The sequence below is a fragment of the Limanda limanda genome, chromosome 6 (genome assembly GCF_963576545.1).
Source record: "Limanda limanda chromosome 6, fLimLim1.1, whole genome shotgun sequence".
Taxonomy (NCBI): domain Eukaryota; kingdom Metazoa; phylum Chordata; class Actinopteri; order Pleuronectiformes; family Pleuronectidae; genus Limanda; species Limanda limanda.
This window is the reverse complement of record NC_083641.1, coordinates 3,613,428-3,634,235: the sequence shown is the minus strand read 5'-3', so window position 1 is coordinate 3,634,235 and position 20,808 is coordinate 3,613,428. Positions and strand designations below refer to the sequence as shown.

The 20,808-nt window shown below is 40.9% G+C and overlaps 2 protein-coding genes across 2 annotated transcripts; one reads left to right on the top strand and one right to left on the bottom strand.

Moving 5' to 3' along the window:
• Positions 1–10,513: 10,513 nt before the first annotated feature.
• LOC133003630 (inositol-tetrakisphosphate 1-kinase-like) lies at positions 10,514–15,170 on the bottom strand. Its single transcript, XM_061073416.1, has 10 exons — positions 15,088–15,170; positions 14,285–14,309; positions 13,243–13,365; positions 12,503–12,620; positions 12,315–12,416; positions 11,940–11,980; positions 11,690–11,855; positions 11,380–11,447; positions 10,729–10,891; positions 10,514–10,656 (listed from the first exon to the last, which is right to left on the bottom strand). Exons 1-10 carry the CDS (start codon positions 15,168–15,170, stop codon positions 10,514–10,516), a joined length of 1,032 nt encoding a protein of 343 aa, XP_060929399.1.
• Positions 15,171–15,734: 564 nt separating this feature from the next.
• On the top strand, positions 15,735–20,361 carry LOC133003513 (proteasome subunit alpha type-6-like). Its single transcript, XM_061073268.1, has 7 exons — positions 15,735–16,009; positions 16,658–16,752; positions 17,623–17,704; positions 18,075–18,230; positions 18,609–18,787; positions 18,879–18,973; positions 19,976–20,361. The coding sequence occupies exons 1-7, from the start codon at positions 15,934–15,936 to the stop codon at positions 20,031–20,033; spliced, it is 741 nt and encodes a 246-aa protein (XP_060929251.1). The 5' UTR covers positions 15,735–15,933; the 3' UTR covers positions 20,034–20,361.
• Positions 20,362–20,808: the final 447 nt, after the last annotated feature.

Genomic DNA, 20,808 nt, shown 5'->3' with positions numbered 1-20,808 from the left:
TGGTGTACAGACAGACTGATAATAAGGAATAACAACACAACCTGCTTGGTGGAGGTAACAAGCAGAGTCCTCACGCTGGGAGGTGCTCCCTTCACATTCTGGCACAGGAGCTTTTAAGCACCTTAATTCTCAGGCCAGGTGCAACTCACTGGCCTGAGATCAGGACGGAGCCACAGGCGAGATAAAGAGTAGGAGCACACTTCCATATCTGTATGAGACTGTTGTAATCATATGTGGTTATCAGCATCAAATGAGAAGCTGGGGTCTGATCAGGTAGATTTAAACAGAAAGCTGCTGTTCTTCCCCAAGCAACAGCTGAATACTTTTTGTCAAAGGAGTGAAGGGTTGACATCAGAATATATCAATTAATGTTCATCAATAAAACCAGAGATTATTTTAGTGAAGGAGGAACATGAGACCTTTTCATCCTGCTTCTTTTTCATTCATTTCCAGCTGTTGTTTTTTTTTTTTTTTTTTCAAATGCACTTTATCATACCTTCCATTAAACCCCATGCAAACATTAATTTGTTTGTTATCCATTAAACTATTGGAAAACTATGCTGACTTCCACCTCCATTACTGTTGCTGGTCCAAAACAGGTGACTCAGCAATACAGAGGCGCTGAAATACAACCACAAAAACAAACCAAACAAAGTAAATGATTCTTGGGGGTGAACCTCGTTTTAATTAAACAGTTTGATTTCCTGTGGTCTAATAATTATAATGAGAACATCTCTTTGACAACATTGTGGTAACACTTGGTGCCCTGTGGATGCTGTCCTCACCTAGATAAAGTGTTTGTCTCCACCTTTTTATTTATTGTACGTGGCCTTGGGGGGACCCTGCTGTTGCACAGGTAATAACTTTATTTATTGTCACTTTTCTAAACAGAGAGACATTGTGTATTGCAACAATTGCACAGTTACACATCTTAGCTTGTCTTTTGTGTTGCCACGGTTGCAGAAGTACCAAGCACAGCTGTCCATGTTCCATCCAATTTATTTATTTAGTAATGACGTTACCAACTGCTCTTCAGGCAACCCCCAGACATGAGAGGGATGTGGACAGCAGAGGATTGTGGGAAGAAAAGAGCTCGGAGTTCTAACACATCAATCTACTCTGACAGTGAAGCCAATTCAATTAGCATTAAATACATTTCCTTGAAACCTATTCTAATTTGAACCATGACTACTATTTGACTAACTCTAACTGTTACTCTAACCTAACCCTAAAATGTGTCCTCACCTTAAGATTGTATTATTGAGATTTTGGGGACTTTTTTTTGTCCCCATCATGTGACTAAACAGATAGAACACACACACACAAACAGGTCACTTTAGTGGACATTACAGAGACTTTCATTCATTACCTGGAGATTAGCCTACCTTAATCTGAACCATGTACTTCCTGCTCTACCTTAAACATAACATTACCATCCAACTAACTGGTCAGTGGCCATACGTCTGCACACACACACACACACACACACACACACACACACACACACACACACACACTGATTGGCTCCACCTCCCTCGGCGGGTGTGTGTGTGAAGAAGCTCCCGCTCCGTTATTTCAAGGTTATCATCTACTGCAGGAACCTCGCAGCTCGGATCTTATGGGATTTCTGATAACTGCAGTGTTTGTCTGGGCTGTGGTCGGAGGTGAGTGTTCTCCACATCCATCATCACTAAACTGCAGCGGGGGGAAATGTGCGTGCGTGTGTTTATTTTGGGTGCATTGACCAAATCGCGCTCAGCACACACACACACACACCCGCACACACACATACCCACACACACACACACACACACACACGCCACTGCCTCAGCTGTATGTTATTTATTAAGAGTATGTATTGAGTATATTAGTAGGTTAGCAGCCTGCTGAAAACGTGGGATTCTAATGACAGTGTATGGAGCAGCGTTTATGTGTCAGTCAGCATAACACTGAAATCCTTTCAGACTAATACTGAACCAAAGCGTTGTTATATAATTTGTTGTGCGTCCACCTCTCTGCTTGTGTGTGCGTGCGCATGCACCACAACATGAAGCTGCGCACAGGTAAGCGGAACGCTCAAGCGTGCTGCATGGTGCTGTGAACAGCACGTTACTGAGGAGATGGGTGAGGGTCCCTGAGAGGGGCGTGTCTCAATGTGGTATGTGTGTGTGAGGGTGTTGTGTTATTGTGCAGCGGCAGCAGTTATAGAGCGGAACACTCAACTGTTAGTGGAGCTGGAGACCAAGACAACAAGAATAGCACTCACTCTAGATCAGTATACTATACTATACTGCAGTATACCTTACTATACTATACTAAACTTCATTATCTTACTATACTATACTATACTGCATTATACCTTACTGTACTAGACTAAACTTCATTGTCTTACTATACTATTCTAAACTGCATTATACAGTACTAAACTAGAGGATACTAAACTGCATATTACCTTACTATACTAAACCGCATTTTACCTTACTATACTAAACTGCATTATACCGTACTATACTAGACTATACTAAACTGCATTATACCTTACTATACTATACTATACAACCCTATCCTACCCGACACAACACTGCACTATACTATATACTATAAAATATACTATAGCATACTATAATGTACTATGCTATAACAATCATTATATATTACTATACTGTACTATGCAACACTGCATTATATTATACTTTACTACTGTTCATACTATACCATACTATACTATACAACCCTATACTATACACTGCACTGCATTGTACTATATTATAATTTACTATACTCTACTATACCACTCCATACTATGGTACAACCCTCTCCTACCCTAAATAACACTGCACAATACTATATTATACTGCACTGCGCTATACTATACTATATTGAACTATTTACTACCACATACTATAATAAATAATATACTTTAATACACTATATACTAAGAAGGGCATTTCATCCAGGGCTGCAGCCCTTGAAACAGTGAATTAAAACGTTTTTTTTTACAAACAATGCTTTCATTGTCAAATTTAATTTACATTATAGTCAATCAACTTGAGGAAAGCAAGTGAATCGTTTTCTCAATTCACCAAATAATTGGCATTTTTGAATGTAACTAATCCCACTCATTAGAGCATCATGCCCCGTTACCCTTAAAACACCAGAACCCCTCAAGGCTGCGTGCCGACCCTCTCCGACCTGCAAGTCATTTCTAACAGACGTTGCAGTTCAAGTGCTGAGAAGATCCTGAGACAGCCCAACCACCCTGGAAACACCTTCCTCTCCCTGCTGCCATCAGGCCGGGGTTCCGCTGCCTGAGAACCAACACAGAGAGGATGAGGAGGAGTTCCTTCCTTCAGGCCATCTGTTTGCTCAACTTTAAGCATTAAACCGGACTCAGAACACTTGCATACTTGCACAGTTCCTGCACCACAGCAGAACTCACAACTACTGCACTCACCTTACATGTATATAGTATTTTATTTTTATATTTATATTTTACCTTTGTAATATTTGCCATTATGTGATACTATTGTGTGCTATTTTTTTATATTGTGTCTTTTATATTATTATTTTAAAACTGAATGCAGGCACAATAACACATTTCTCTGCACATTGTAATTCAGTCAGCTGCACCAAATTTTACACACCTATTGATATCAGTTCACTAAATATGCCTTATTATTTTCATCAATTTCCAACAATTATTCTCCAAAAAACTGTGAAAATGTTCATCACCACTTTAGGGAAAGAGATAATCCTTCCAGTAGTTTTAGGATAAACTTGCTTACAAACAAACCAACCAACAAACAAAGGGACAGGGCTGAAAACAACCTCCTTGGCGAACTTAGTCAATTCTCACATTTAGTGCAACCATAGCTATTACTATGTCTCAACATCCCCTCAGAACCAGCATCTATAGGTAATACAATATAGCAAGAAACTGATCATTTAAACTCAACATTGTGCAGGTACCTGTGAGTTCCTGCAGTACATGCACATGTTACTAACTCTGATGTGACTGCATGTTTTAGTGCATGCATCATTTTTTATTTTATAACCTGCAGATATGTTTTTTTTTCTTGATTTCTAACATGGAGTTTGGTTGAACATGGGCAGCAGCAGCCGGACAAAGCCAATAAAACCAGAGCCGCATCACAGTGGTAATTATGGGGCTGGGGTATCCCAGCTTAGAGAGAGAGAGAGAGTGTGGATTACATTCATACACACTCACTCTCTCTCTCTCTCCTCGTCACATGCACTTGCAGAGCATTTCAGTGCCAGACGGTACGCAGCAGCTCACGTGTCTGTATGGGGGGTTCACCACTGGTCGAAGGTATCAATTAGTCCCATTGATTCTGCTCTGTGCTGATCTGGTTGTGTGCGGACACGGACCACGGGGTTTAGATTAAATCTTACAGCTTCTACTTCTACTTCCTGTCAGTAAATGGACCTAATGCACTCTGTACTTTGGTGAAAATCTCAGCAGATCAAGCAGAATTATTTTTATATAAAAACTGTTTTATGTGTAGCAAGCAACACCAATGTGTTTTTTGATGCACAGACACAGATGAAATTAATGGCTGGTAGATGGTAGAGATAAAACAGTTCATTCAGTTAAATTTATGTGTGCACCCATTTTTTAATTGACATTCTTGTAGGTATTTGCCTCCATTTAAGTTTGATTTACTTCATTATTTCGATGGCTTTCTGAAAAACATTGGTAGATTGAAAATGTTACTACATGACATTTAGATTCATGAGTAAATGAAGGTGCAGTAATTGAACAGCATCATATATTGTGCCTCAGACAGTCCTTGTGCACAACAAAAGAAAAGGTCTCGGGCTTCAGGCTGAATAAAGATTTTGATCTACACTGACATTTAGCTGCTTGTCAGATCTGCTGTATCTTTGTGAGATAGGGTGCTGAGGGCACTGCTTAGTGTCCCTTTAATGGTCTACTGGCAGACAGGGATTGGTGACTGATTTAGCCCAGGTTGGAATCTACCTGTGAGATAAAGCCTTTGGGAAGATCTGCATCCTGGAGAGAGAGAGAGAGAGAGAAAGAGAGAGAGAGCGAAGAGGGTTAAGCTTCTTTGCTGTGTCGCTTTACCAAGATAACTGTGCTTAACCTTCATAAGAGAACAGCTCCACCCACGCCCGTGCAGGATAAGCGACTGCTAAGTAGTGTGGTGATTTTTGGTTATAGATTGGTGCTGCCTTTGCTTGTGTTGAAACGCAATAGTGTTTTTTTCGTATTCACAAACACATTTCTTACGACTGTCTACCCTCTTGTTTTGTGTCTCAGTGGGAAGCCGGCCAGCTACCACCCCCCTTAATGATGCAAAGGTCAGAAATAACTCTTTTTAATTCCCCCTATCATTCAGCACATTGTACATATATACCTTTTAATTACTAGGTCTCTAATTATGTGTGTTTTGTGTCTTGTTCCTCCAGGTTGAGTGTATTATTCAGGAAACTCTAAATGAGGACGGGTCACAACACGCGTGTGGCCCAGAGCTCACAGGTGACGTCTTTAATCATCAACAGAAAAGTATGTGTTAACAATTTTGACAATTGAGCAGCGGTGGCTCACGGTAGAGAGCGTCGTCCACTAACTAGACATTTGGTGGTTCGATCCCCAGCTCCTCCTGTCACCAATGGTGTGAGAGAAAAAGTGCTGTGTCTCGAAGCACCGTATGAATGAGTGGGTGAATGGATGATAGTGACTTTAAAGCGCTTCGAGTGGTCAATAAGACTAGGCAAGCGCTATATAAACAAAGTCAATTTTAATTACCATTTATCGATCAATTTTTTACATCCGCAAAAACATTATCATCATAAAACTAGAAGATTTGCTGCTTCTCCTGTGTTTTATATATTTATTAATAAAAAACAATGCCTTTTTGGCTGTTGGTATTGATGCAAGACAAGATAGGGCAGTGGGAAATAGTGACAGGAAGTTTACTGCAGTATTTTCTTTTCTACATACTAACTGTTAATTGATTAACTTATAATGAAATAACAAATGGAACTGCTGCAATTCAACTCTCACCAGATAATTGTGTCTCCTTATCTTTTAAATTCCAATCATTCCAATCTTGTGATTGTGTGTGAACACATTTTTTTTAATGCAAAATAATTTAGCATTTTCCAAAGCTAGCATTTATTGTGTTGGTGTGTTAATGTGTCTGAGTGTTAATGTGTTGTTATTCTCTGCAGAGGAACTTGACGAGGTGCAAAGACATCAGAGTCTTCTCAGGGAGCTGCAGAAGTTGGCTGATGATGGTACACACACACACACACAGACACACACAGACACACACACACACACACACACACACACACACACACACACACACACACACTCTCTCTCTCTCTCTCTCTCTCTCTCTGACTTGTTATTTCCTTTTTTGGGAGAGATATAGTAGTAATGTCCACAGCAAGCTTGTATTTTAACACCACAGCGAACATAGCACTGACTATTGCAATCTGAATGTTGCAGAGAGAGAAAGGGAGCATGAGGATGAGAGGGAGAACGAGCGTTATGAGGACAACTTGGCCGACGATGAGAGCAACTTTGAGCAGAGGGATGAGGAGGAGAACAAGAAGGAGGAGAGAGACCTGACCAACCTTGTGAAAAAGACCAGCGAAAAGAATAATTACAAGGACGAGGGAGATGACACCAAAGAGAAGATGATGGATAGGCCACGTATTGATGACACAGGGAGGGATGATGAAGAGGAGAGAGCCAAGGAGCTTGAGGAGCTGCTGGCTGAGGAGATAACCAAGAAAGTGAAGGAGGAGAGTAATGATGAAGAGCTCAAAGAACTGCTGAAAGAGCTGAAAAAGAAGCGATATGAGTCTGTGAAGGAGAGGGAGATACAGAAAGGTTCTGAAACGGACCAGAAGGAGGAGGTGGAGGACAAGAAGGAAGAGGAGGAAAAAGAAAGTAAAGGAGAAACGGTGGAGGACTTGGAAAAGAAGAGGGTTGAGGAGAGGAAGAAGAACGAGGTGGAGCTGATGGTGGAGAAGGAGAAGGTGGAGAAGGAGCTCAAAGTGCTTCTCAAAGAGCAGGACAACAAGAGCAAGCCAGAGCAGGAGAGGGAGATGAAGGAGAAGCAGGAGGAGCTGGACGAACTTATGAGGAAGATGAAGAGGGTGAATGAGGAAGAGGAGCAGGAGAAGCAGGGTGGGACCAAAGAGGAAGGGGTGGGTGACATACTGGTGGAGGAGAATAGCGAAAAGGAGGAGGGAGAAGGAGAAAAGGAGTCTGATGAGAAAGCAGAGAATGAAGTCAAGAAGAACAAGGAGGAGGTGGCAACAGAGGTGAAGGAGCCCCAGCAAAAGAGAGTGATGGAGAAAGCCAGTGACGAGGCCACAAGGCAGTTTGAGAGGGAAAGGTACAAAGATGAGGAGGAACAGGAGGAAAATGGGGAGGATGAGGAAGATGAGGATGAGTATGTCAGAGAGGACGAGGAGGGGCAAGAGGAGGATGATGATGAAGAGGGTGAAGCCGAAGAAGATGAAGGAGAGGTAAGTGCAAAACATATTGAAATGCTTGCATGGGTTTGGTCACATTGAATATTACAGCCCAAAGACTAATTAAATACTAACTGGGCACATATACTGAAACTTAATTAGTTTTATACTGGGATGAGAAACAGGAAATTAGAGATTAATTGAGTAAAACTGTAGATCAGCTTTTATGTCCTGTCAGTCAAGCTCCCTTAAAAGAGTCTGGAGCTATGTAAAACGGTAGGTTAAAGGATGTGCAGACTGTAAAGTAAGTCTGTTTTTTTACCTTTTCAAACCTAGATATGTTTACAGAGCAGGTGAAGTTAATAGAAGATGACCAAGGACTGAGCCTTGGGGAACTCCACATATCTTGTTGTACATTCACATGTATATTTACCAGTTGTTCCTGTCTTGAAGATATCTCCTGAACCACTTTAGCTAAACTGAAAACGTACCTGAGTCAATGTCTAAAAAAAATCCTCCGGAACCTATATAACAACTGTCTCAGTACTGTGGTGGAGTTTATATAATATCGTTTATTACCACAGTAAAAACTACAAAAACACTAGAATAGCACTCAATGGAGCACAAACCTCCACCAAGTTCCCAATAGTGTGCATATTAAAGCACATTTAAATTCACTAGATCCTGACTTTTATTTGCACCAACTTTTACCCCGATTTTACCACATTTTACCCCCCAAAGATGAAGATCCAAAAATATTTTTGAAATAATTGAAAATGTTGAAAAATGCTATTGTCAGATCCATACCAATCATTCCACCAAGTTTCATGGTAATCTGTCCTGCAGGTTTTGCATAATCTTGCCTAAAGTATTTTATTCTAAGTATTGTATTTTATTTCTGTGTCCCTCTCAACTTTTCTAAGTACCCAGTAAGTATTTCCTTTGTACCCATACTATATATTAACATTGCATTTATTTGTTTTTCTTGCTTCAGGAGCTGCTGGAGATTGAAGCCGAGCTGCGCAAAGTGGCTGCAGAGCTGAGAGAGCTTCGCAGAGGCTAAGTCACATGCTCAATCACTCAATCATACACATACACACACATACACAAACACACACTGGACCGACAAAACCCTTTGTTGTATTCACAATCACAAATTCACCTCACACATTTCTCCGGTTGAACAGCCTTCAAGTCCCTTCAGCACTCAGAGAAATATCTTCAGTTGTCAATCTGTAAGTGGACAGTGGTGGAAAGTGTACACACTGTTGTTTCATGCCTGCTTTTAGATGACCTGGAAAAGGCCGTGTCTGTTTTTTTGAATGTTTCTGAGTGTTGAGGAGAAGGAGATTCCTCTTCTGGATGATCTGAAAGCTTGTTGTGTCCGTCACTCGTGTCCCTGGCTCTGTACCTGTAAATGCTGTTTGTGAAGTAGACAGGTGATGTCGCTTCAGTTGTAAACCGCCGTGGACACAAAGCATTCAGCACTTTGATTCAAATGTTCATTTTGACAGCAAATTGCCAACCATGCACACACCATCATCTTTGAAATGTGAGTCACAACAACCGTCAGCCAGAGCTACTCTCGTCTGAAGGTATCATCCTCAGTGGTGTGTTCTTGTGGGATAAGCAGATTCCCTACTCTAAGTACTATGTGCATTTCAATATATATTTTGTGCAATAATCAATGTGATAGCTGTTCCTGCTGTTATGACTGTTAATGATATGTATTATTGGTATTTCTACACTGGAGTAAGTCATTAGTTCCTCTTGATTTCTTTGGTTACAAAGTAGAAAAGGAGGATTGTGTTTTATTTGGCTCATGCACTGTTAAAACCAGACTGTTTGTGATGAACCAGGGTGACACAAATAAACCACAGAGGAGAGTGATTGTGAAATCTGCACGCAGACACATATGTCAGATTTTGTACTGCGTGTGGGTTAGTGTGTGTTGACGGGACGTGATGTACTTAGAGCTTACAAGGTCTAAAAGTGTCACCTCAGGTTCTCAGTCAGCTTTGCACTCTTATCTTAACAAGCCAAGGAGAAGCCAAGGAAGAGAGGGAAACACTTAAGCCATTTTTTCGTCTTTTGGTAACAGCAACACCGACAATAACGCTCAGTCGTGTTACTTCATTGTCATGTCAATTGTGTAAATAGCAGATATTATGGTTTTTAAGCCAAGGTTATGAGAAAGCTGAAGTAATGGCGCCCCCAAGAGGACACTGGGTATAAATCCACATGGTGCAGGATGAACAGGGTTACCACTAGAGGCCCACTTGACTGCAATAACACAATGTAGACTACAGCACATGTGAATGCAATAATTATTCAAATAATTCATGTATTTAAATATGTACTCAAAGTGCATCATGCAGTTCTCATCTAGCAAATATACTCTCTCTTTTTTTCTACACAGCCAAGATTTAAAAAACATTTATGTATTTAAACGCTGGCAAAGTTGCCGGCCAACTTGTGTAAACACATAGTAATAAGGAACAATAATCATTCAGCACTGTTGAGCTCACTGCTGTCTATTCCAAAGAGGAGACAAGATTTTTGTTCACATGAGAATAAATTAAAAATGAATGTACTGTTTTCTTTTTATAGAGAAGTGCTAAATGTATTTCCACAAAAATGTATCTCACAAACAAGCAGGAGAGATATCAAAAATGTATGTGGGTGGGGTCTGATATATACTGGGCATAGAGGACAATTCTAGAGACAGGAAAAAATGTATTATAACAAAAACACCATTTGTAATATTACTGGCCAATCAGAGTGCTGTATTTTGTGCCTGTTGTATCTACTTCTATGCTTACTGTCTATCAATAAACAGAAAGTGGTTTAAACCAGCATGTGTCAGTGTCAGTTTGGTTGATCGACTTGAATCTCTGGAATCATTATTGTTGTTTACAGGGGATACAGAGTCAAATCAAGCTCTGTTACACATTGTAAATAAATAATGAAGCAAAGTCTTCGAAACAGCTTATTTGGTTCCAAGCCAATCCTCAGTCACATCTGCTCCCAAGGCGACTTAAAGGCCGGCGGACGGACCACCTGCAGTCTGTGTTGTCTGAGGAGAGCTGCTGGCCCGGGGGCTGGCGGAGGTCTGTTTGTCTAACACTGTCTTGATGTGGCTGAGCAGGGAGGAGTAAAACTGTGGCACTCCCTCGTACCCTGGTGGAGAGAAGAGGGTGTCAGAATATGAGCGTGTCCGTGTGTGCCTGTGTCCGTGCAGCTGCAGTATACCTGGGAAGATGTTGATGTCGATGACAGTCAGGGTGTGTGTGTGTATGTTGATGATGACGTCCACGCCGAACAGGGCCATGCCCAGCTGAACCTGGAGCTCTCTGACCAGCGCGGCCACGGCCTGGGAGCTGAGGGGGGGCAGGCACGGCATCTGCACGTCCAGCTTAGAGAAACAAAAATACATTTCAAGCTGCATTTCGTTAAATTTGGTCGAGGGACTATACTCCAGCATTCTACTACTAAAAGTACAAAACAAATAGACAAAATGTACTCAAGTAACAGTAAAAGTACCACAGTGTCTTTTCTAAGTCAGTAAAAGGAAGTACTTGCCTTTAAAAAATCATAAAGTATTTGTACAGGCAGAGTGCAACCTATTCCCTAATGCTACTACTATATCAATAATTGTTTATTTTTGGAAAATTCAGTCTCAGTCATACTATCATTGCCAGGTACTGCATTGTAAAGATGTTGTGGAATTCAACGTATAGGTATCTGCTGATATATATATTGGACCTGAACAAAGATCGACTTAGTACATATACATGAAAAATGTATTTCAGTACAGCAATAAAGTAAATGTACTTTGTTACAATTCAGAACAGTCTGCTATAAGTCCTGTGTGGTTTGTGAGTTCTGATTTCTAATACTCACCGCTGTGAGATCAGAGCTGGACTCTGGCTTGGACACCTGGTGGCTGTTGAAGAAGATGGTTTTCCTGTCTGGAAGCAGAGAGAAACCACAGCTACAGTTTATGCAGACATTGGTCAACAAAGAAAACCCAGTAGAGGATAGGACCAGACAGCAGGACATGGCAGCAAAGGACAAGGAAGAGAAGGGGAAGGAGGGCAAAGGAAAGAAGGTGAGGACAAAGCAAAAAAAGATAAGGAAAGTACAGAGCCGAGAGTAAAGGAAATGAAATGAAATAAACGCTTCTGTGTGTGTTAGTGAGGTGCACACTGACCACAGGGACCTGAGGTGAAGTTCTTGAGGGAGGGTCTCTCTACACAGAAGTGTTTGTCTCCCACCACGAAGACCTTATGCAGAACCGCTCCGTGGTTGACGAAGCTCTGGAGCACACAGGGAGGATGGATATCAGCCAGACTGCCGGCACTGAAGATCAGAGACATCTGCATAGAGAGAGAGGGTGGACAGATGTTGAGAGAAAATAAACTAAAAGGTTATAAAATTTAAAAAATTATAAAACCCTTTACCTCATGGGATGGTGAGCCATGTGCCACTCTGGTTTTGCAGACTGGAGTCAACAGAGAAAGAGAGGAAATTATTCAGGGATCTGTTATACTTTTTGAATTCAGTAGAGGGAGAAACATGACAACATTTAACACATTCCAACGTTAACACGCCACTGACCACAAATCTAGTCCCAAAAAATCTGACTACTGTCGTTTTTAAATGCAGCAGATTAACTTTAAGGCTTAATTTATAGACATTATGACCTCAGTGGTTAATATGCCGTGGATGAATCTATGTAACACAAATTATATATATATTATTACCAATTACAGAGTCATTTATGGAACAAAAAAGTTATTAAGACAGTAAAAGGCCACAGTGAAGAGTGAACTGACTGAGGGGAAAGCTGAGGCCCTGAGACATCACGGTCTGCTTGATGGTCGACAGGTCAGCGGCACTGGGGACCTCTAGGTAAGAAGGGCTGCAGATATGCCAGTCTGTACAGAAATACATAGGAAAGGCATGTGTTAACATCTGTACAGGACAGTGAAGGACAGTAATTAGACAAGAGGGTACAGTTGACCTCGGAGGGAGTTGTGCAACTGGCTCATGATCCTGTAAGACACAAATCTGTCCAGGAGCTTGGTCATCGCAGGCAGGGGGTCCAGGAGGACGGTACCAGGATGAGTGGACACATAGCTCTGTCATGCAAAAGAAAACATAACCACTGTCAGCATGAAAATATGAAACAGTATGTGAACTGCTGATCATCTGCTAAAACTATCCATTTCTTGATCTATCTATGAACACATTTGTTTTTCACAAACTGGTTGGCTGATAAGAATTGGCCAGTATGACATTTATGTTTGCTGACATGTGCTGATATGTAAGCATTTATTCAACTGAGTGAAAAATGCAGAAAAGATATACCTTAAATATGTTAATTCTATATCATTCACAAGTTCTTTTTACAGGCGTGTTTTTTAAATGTTTATTTATATTTACTTTTAATAAAGTTTATGGTTAAATTGTCACATTGCGCGGCTCAATGTAATTTCTTTGTCATAAGGGTTTAATAAAGAGGTCTTAGGAATCATTTTCAATTTTTTAAAAAAAAGAAAAAACGCTGATATATGTAGTATCAGAGGGTCTCCCTATTACTCACATATATTGTTATTGGTCCCAAAAAATTTGACTCTGATTATTTCTTTAGTTACATGGCATACATTACATATAATCTGTAATCCAGCCTGGACCCGGTCAGCAGCAGCAATAACAATCCTCCCTGAACAGCTCCAGCAGAAGTTACTTCTCCAGCCTTACCTGGAAGTTGGCGAGCAGCTGCTGTGATCGGCTGTCGTGCTCCGCCTCCACGATGACATCAGACAGCTTGTGAACGATGACATTGAAGGGTCCCTGGGGTATCAGCGGCTGAGTGAGGTCAATCTGCCACGGATGAAACACTCATTTACACCCTATTTAGTCCATTTAGAGCTCCATACTTAAAAGTCCTGAACCTTCTAATCTCCCCTTACATATTTGTGAATTTTTATAAATGATAGAGTAAATCTAAAATGCCCCTCTGCACCTATAAGTCATGGCACACAACATATTTAATGTAACGTGTTTGTGCTCTTTCTGTCTGGTCACACAGACCCTCACTGATGCTGCTGAGCGATGGACAGGGTTCTCAGTTTTTATCTCTGACCTAGAAAAGTACACATCAACACCTCAGTACCAGCATGTATCTGTGATGTCATGAATCAACAGTGTTGAATGTGCTATAGAGGCGGATTGAGGCGGTGTGTCTTCTCTACAAGGGTAACTTTACTGAGTAGGTACAAACAGACAGCCATTGTTGAGGGTTTGCTACAAGCCAAACGTAAGAGGCGCAGGCAGGTGGCTGTGACATGGATTAGTAAAGTTGTTGACGTCTGTGTATGACACTTGTGTGTGTGTTTCTCTGTGGATGCTTTTTCTAACTATTTCCACTATTTCTTCTCTAACCTATGTTTTTCCGGCTATGTGTGTGTTATGGCAAGTGTTCAAATACCTTTTATATGCATTCAGAATTATTATCTTAAACACACAGACACACACATACACACACATATTCAGAATGATTTCATATATGACTCGCAAACTTAGATTTTTATCGATATTCGTATGCAGTTTTTAATTTGTTTTTATCATTGTTGAGTTTGAGATTCTATTGCTTTATTTCATTGTATTTAGTTGCTGCTTCAGCTGAGTTTTTATGATTCTGGTGTTCTATCTCATTGCTCAGTACTTAGCTTTGTTCCTTCTCATGGACCTCATGTTTTGGAATGACGATAAACCTTCGTGAATCTTAAAAAGCACTCACCTCCACCACTTCCACTCCATGGACCCTGCAGGGAAAAAATAAAAAAATCTTTTATACTTTGAATGGTGATGTTTACACAGGGTTAACAACACAAGCAATGCTTCTCATGCAATATTAAATCCTTTTATTATTTATATATGTTACTGCTAACATAAAGAATGTCTACAGTAGATCTTTGACTGTCCTTACAAATGTTATTCTCAAACATTCCAAAACTAAGAAAATTGTTGTACTTGATATTCTTTCTCTGGCATTTTTAAGGTGCATTTATGTTTACATGTTATGTTTAAGTTCTATATACAGGTATATGTTGTTGCTTTTAATCTATTTATAATAACGTTTATGATTAAACTGAACAATTGATCATTAGCAACATTTATTTCTATATCTATCAATCTACAGATTTTTATATATAGACCTCAAACAATATATCTGTTAGCTGTAAAGAATTTGCCAATATCAACATTTATGTTTGCTGATATGTGTTGCTGTTTTGTCTGTATTTTATTTATAAAAGGTAAATGTTTAAACTGTAACATAGCAGGGCTTAATGTAATTTGTAATAATTTCTTCGTCATAAGGGTTTGATAACAACATTTTAGGAATCAGTGCCATTAAAAAAAATATGTATATCAGCCAATTGGTATCAGAGGGACTCCCTATTACACACACAGACACACAGAGAAACACACTGACACACACACACACACGCACGCACACACACACACACACACACACACACACACACACACACACACACACACACACACAAAATAAGCCAAAATGAATGGAAATCAACTTACCCACAGAAATCTCTAAATGCATTCAGGTTAATCCTCCTCCGTTTCTTGTCACTGAGACAGAAGCCCACCCTGCGGCCTGACATGAGGCTGAGAGAGTGAGTGAGGGGCCAAATGACAGCAGAGACACAGACCCTCCCTCCCCCCCCCCCTCAGACTGAGCTCACACCCCCTCCAGTCCAGTCCCAGTGTGTTTGATATGAAGATATAAGAAGAAGAAGAAGCAGACCTGCCTCAGGTGTGTGACAGTATTCGTCGTGGAAAGAGAGAGGGCCAGTTTAACTGGAAGAGTCACTTGACTTCCTTATTGCTGTTACTTCAACAGGAGAGGGAGACAAACACACACACAGACACACACACGTGTGTACTTCTATCTTAGTGAGGACACTCGTTGACACATTCCCTAGCCCCTTACCCTAACCTTAACCATCTGAAATAAAAGCCTAACCCTAACCTAAACCTCATTCTAACCCTAAAACCAAGCCTTAACCCTGCCCGTTGAAAAAGTGAGGACAGGTCAAAATGTCCTCACTTTGCAAAAATGTCCCCACTCTGTGTGGTCTATGCTTAAAATGGTCCTCACAAAGGTACAGGAACACACAAATACACACACACTCACACACACACGCGCGCGCGCGCACAGAGGGAATAACAAGTGAAAGAGAAAGTAAGAGAATCTGTGAGGAAACGGCTCCATTCTCCTGCTGATAGTTCACTGCTGCTAACACACACTGTGTCCTCTCATCTAACTCTGGGTGAAGAAGAAGAGAGGATCATCGACCACTGCACTGGATGTGAAGACACTTGAGGAGCTGCTGTGAAGTTCACCCGAGGTCACGGTTGGAAACAATGTCGCGCGGTTCAAACGCAGGATTCGACCGACACATCACCATCTTCTCCCCGGAGGGCCGCCTCTACCAAGTGGGTAAGAACCACGAGTCCGTCCGTCCAGGCCCGGAGCAGGTTTACTGCTCACTACTGCTGCTGCTCCACTGCTTTACACTGTTACTGCTCATTCACACAGATCCACACACTTCTCATGATGTGGCTGATCAGATGTTAAAATAAGATCTGTCCTCACAGGCAAACCTTAAATTTCACTCCACAACTCACAAGTGCTGTGTTGACTCGTTAACAGTGCCACATCCTTTAGTGTGTTACATACCTTCTGTCAGTTTACATACACAGCTTAGCTTATTACCATTTCCTTCATAGTACTCATATTTTTGCTAGTTTTTGTATTCCTCTTTTTATTAACCAGGAAGGTCACATTGAGATCCAATATCTCTTAAAACCACAGAGTGCTGGTCAATTAAAACACAGTAATTTTACAATTACAGTAATTCATGAAACACATTTAAATTCACTAGATCCAGATGAAACATGCATCGACAGGGTGAGGATTCTAAGTTCAGTGAGTCTTGCAGCTTATTCCAATTGGTTAATGAAAGTCAAAGTTAGATTGACTGAGCTCTGTTCTGGCAGAGAAAGAAAGAGAGAATGATTTATATACCATGACATGAAGTTTATTCTCTTCTCTTCTGTCTCATTGTTACATTTGCTTTTCCTGCAGAATATGCCTTCAAAGCCATCTCTCAGAGCGGCCTGACATCAGTGGGGATCCGTGGGATAGACACCGTGGTGCTGATTACACAGAAGAAAATACCTGTAAGGCAATACACACACACAGACATTCATTTGGATGCTGATGATCAGAGGTGAAGCGAAACAGTGAAGCCTGACAGAGTCATGACTCCAGCGTTGTGATGACCTGACAAACAAATATATGAACAAGACACTGCTGTAATGCTGCAAAGAGTCACATCACCATGCCAGAGACAGAATAGAGATCTGGCCCGCATCCCACATCCAGGACCGATGGAACCTGGGCGGTCCGCTGTTTGCCAGATCTGGGCCACAAAGAAGCCGTAGCAGCACCACATGAATGTACCGAAGGCCCAAATTAGTTTTATGCTAATTGGACCATTAATACCATTTACCACATGGGCCACTTTAGGTTGACATCCAGATTACTTACTTTCCTAGAGCTCTGCATGTTTGCCAAAGGCCGGTGGCTCGAACCCTGACTCCCCCAGCTGCATTCCCGAAGTGCCCTTGGGCAAGATACTCAACCCCAAGTTCCCCCCCGACGGCAGTCTCAACTGTGTGTGGATGGCGTGATAGAGAAAGTAGTGCATATAGTCGCGCTGTATGAACCTGTGTGGGAACGGGTGAATGTAGGTGCAGTGGTTGATAAGACTTGAATTTTCCATTTACAATTACATTTTTGCAAACTTTAATTGAGGATAAAATAAAAAAATTTAGTCATCGCGTCTCGATGTCACTGTCTGATCTCACTAATCATGGACGTCAGTAAGCCTGAGTGTTGACCCTGATTATTTCCTTCTGTTTTTGAAGTGATTTATTCATTGTAACGCAAAGATGAAGCAAGACGTTGACAAATACTATTATGTTAGTTAGTTAGTGCAACATAATTTTACAAGGTGAATGTGACTCTGTGACATTTCTCACCTGCAGGACAAGCTGCTGGACTCATCCACCGTGACCAACATGTTCAAATTAACCCCTCGCATCGGCTGTTTGATGACTGGAAACGCTGGTGTGTATTCAGCACAAACACCACACACCCTGCACATGTCACTGTCAAACTTTGATAGAACATTCATGAACCAATGTGACAGGGGTTTATATGAATTTGTTTCAGTTCCCGATGGAAAGCCAAGGGTTTTTTTGTTCCCCTTACTCAAGATTATAACAATTCTTCCCCCCATAAATCCATTAGATCTTCCACAGAGTCCGGCTGGTTGATTATTGTGTTTATGAGGCTGTAGAAATCTGTTGTTTGTCTTGGGGATTTTCTTATTCTCTAACTATAATTACCCTGAAATCTAAAGGATAATATAGATTTGATTTTTATCAAAGGTATTACATGCCGTGTGTAATGATCCCACCTCCTGTGTCTTGTGCAGGGGACAGTCGTTCTCAGGTTCACCGGGGACGGATGGAGGCAGGAGAGTGGAAATATAAGTTTGGTTATGACATCCCCACAGACGTGTTGTGTCGAAGGTTGGCTGAAATCTCCCAGGTCTACACACAAAATGCTGAGATGAGACCTCTGGGCTGCTGTGAGTGTTAAACTGCTCAACTTCTGTACTTCAGCAGAAGATTGATGATGGTTAATCCCGACGTCGACTTTGCTTTTCTTTTTTGTGCGATATTCCTTGCCATTGATGATCTTACTCCAAAACCTGTATTGTTTGCTGATTGTTCAGATTCGATATGAGCCTTTCACAGACAAATCTGTGTCGGTTTATGTGTTTTTCAGAATGCAGATATGTGCCCGATATGAGAACTTTTATTTTGCAGATTTTGTGTCTATAGTTATTTATAACAAAGCTTATAGTTAAACTGTAAAAACATGTTTCATATCAGCCAATATATCTGCGTTGTTTTCTTTCCTCAATGGACCATATGTTCCTCTCATATGTTCCTGTGTGTCTCAGGTATGCTGATGGTGGCTGTGGACCCACAGAAGGGACCTGTCCTGTTTAAGTGTGACCCTGCAGGTTACTACTCCGGCTTCAGAGCCACAGCAGTCGGGGCCAAGCAGACGGAGGCCAACACTTACCTGGAGAAGAAACTAAAGAAAAAGCCTGAACTGACCCACGACAGGACAGTGGAGGTGCAGAGAAAAGACAAGACAGAGAAAATGTATTGTGTGTGTATATAAGCTACTAATCACACACACTTTACCTTCCCCTGTGTCTTTACAGTTGGCTATATCGTGTCTGTCCTCTGTCCTGTCCATGGACTTCAAGGCCAGTGAACTGGAGATTGGTGTGGTCAGCAAAGACAAGCCTAAGTTCATGTGAGTGGAGTCACTCATCACTTCATCTCTATAAACAGATTCTGCTTGTGGAAATGCTGGACTGGAAGATGTCTGGTTTTTGTGTGTAGCTTGACCGATGACCACGGGTAAACAGTCTGTGTGGAGAGCAACAGAGATGCGACATATGGACTGAAATGCATCGGCTATCAGCTTTTGAAGTTTATTTGTAGAGCACATTTTCAACAACAAGGCAACAAGTGCTTTACATACAATTCTTAAGGCCTCATGATTAATTGTTAAAGTAAAACAAAACAAAAATAGGCATCTAAAATAAACTAAAGGAGTTTCATAGACAATACAAATAATTACATTTAAAATAAATAAAAAGAGTGAAAGTAACAGTACAGTGTAAGACTTGATGAAAGGCAGAGTCAAACAGGAAAGTTTATGTGCAGCATAAAAACTGAATGCTGCAACTTCATGTCTAGTTTTGACTCTGTGGACAGAAAGCAGACCTGAGGCATCTGGATGGATCATGACGCAGCAGATCAGAAATTTATTATGTCCCTTAACCATTCATTGAGCCAAAATGTCGTCTGGACCCTAAAACATCTACAATAACAGTCACTGTTTGTGTTTTGTGATGAGAAAGATTTGAGTCAAGAGCTAAAAGAAACTCGTCAGACTGTAAACAGTGTACTGGGAAGGAAAGACAGATACTGACCCAACAAGAGACAACTACTGCTCTGCACTTCATGGGTGTAATGTTGAGCTTTCATTTCATATTGATACTCTGATATTAAATTTTTTCCCAAAATGAAGCTCCTTCTTACACAGAATCCTAACCTCAGTGAATTGACTTTTGAATCGATCTGAATGTTCATGTGATTAATGTATTCATTTATGTTTGGAGTAGTTAACTCTGCCATGTCTAACTTGCATTTTCGGTCTCATCTGTTCACTTCTTACATTTTCTTTTTCCCTCTGCCTCTGCCTCTAATTCCCATTTTCACTTTTCTCCTCCACCCCTCCTTCCTGCAGGATGCTGTCGGAGGCAGAGATAGAAGCCCACCTGGCCGCCATAGCAGAACGCGAGTAAAGTTGCCGTTAACACGCAGCAGACCACGAATCATCATATTTCATTGTCACTGTGTTTGACCTAGCAACAGAGCAGGAAGTTCAACCATGAAGAAACTGAAGCTGGTTGGCTTCACAGCAACTTACCAAACATTTCCTCTGGGATTTATTTCAATGTCCAAACATGACGTTTAAATTCTGATCCGGCTCATTAAACTCTTTTTACAGATTTAGCTTTTTCTTGGATGTGAACAGACTTTTTTGTCATACAGCTTAATTTAACACAGTATGTTTCTAACACCAACCATTGTAAAGATGCAATAAAAATTATATTTCAAACCCTTTAAAAATTCTACTGTCAAACTAAACTACAACAGAAAAGGCACTTTGAAATATTGTACTGTTTTGTTAAAATTGTAATCTTTTTGTGAATATGTGAGATACTTAACTAATTCACCAAATGTGTCCAGATTAACAACACTCCCCTTGTTGACCAGAAGGTGGCATCAGTGAACCATTACCTGAAGTCAGTTGATAAGCTTGTAGCAGCTCTGTTCCAGCTCTGAATCTACAAATTGTTCCACTTCGATCATGTACGTGTGGACACGTGTACATGGACATGAATCAGGTCCAGTGGATTTCATATTAAGACAATTGAAGAATATCTTCACAAGAGGAGAGGGACATAATGTGGATGTGTTTATTCTAGCAGAGGTAATAGTTTTTTTTTGCTGCAATACATGTGGCACCTTGCAGTTTTTGTCCAGTTAGATGTATGTTGCTCCAAGTAGCTTCAT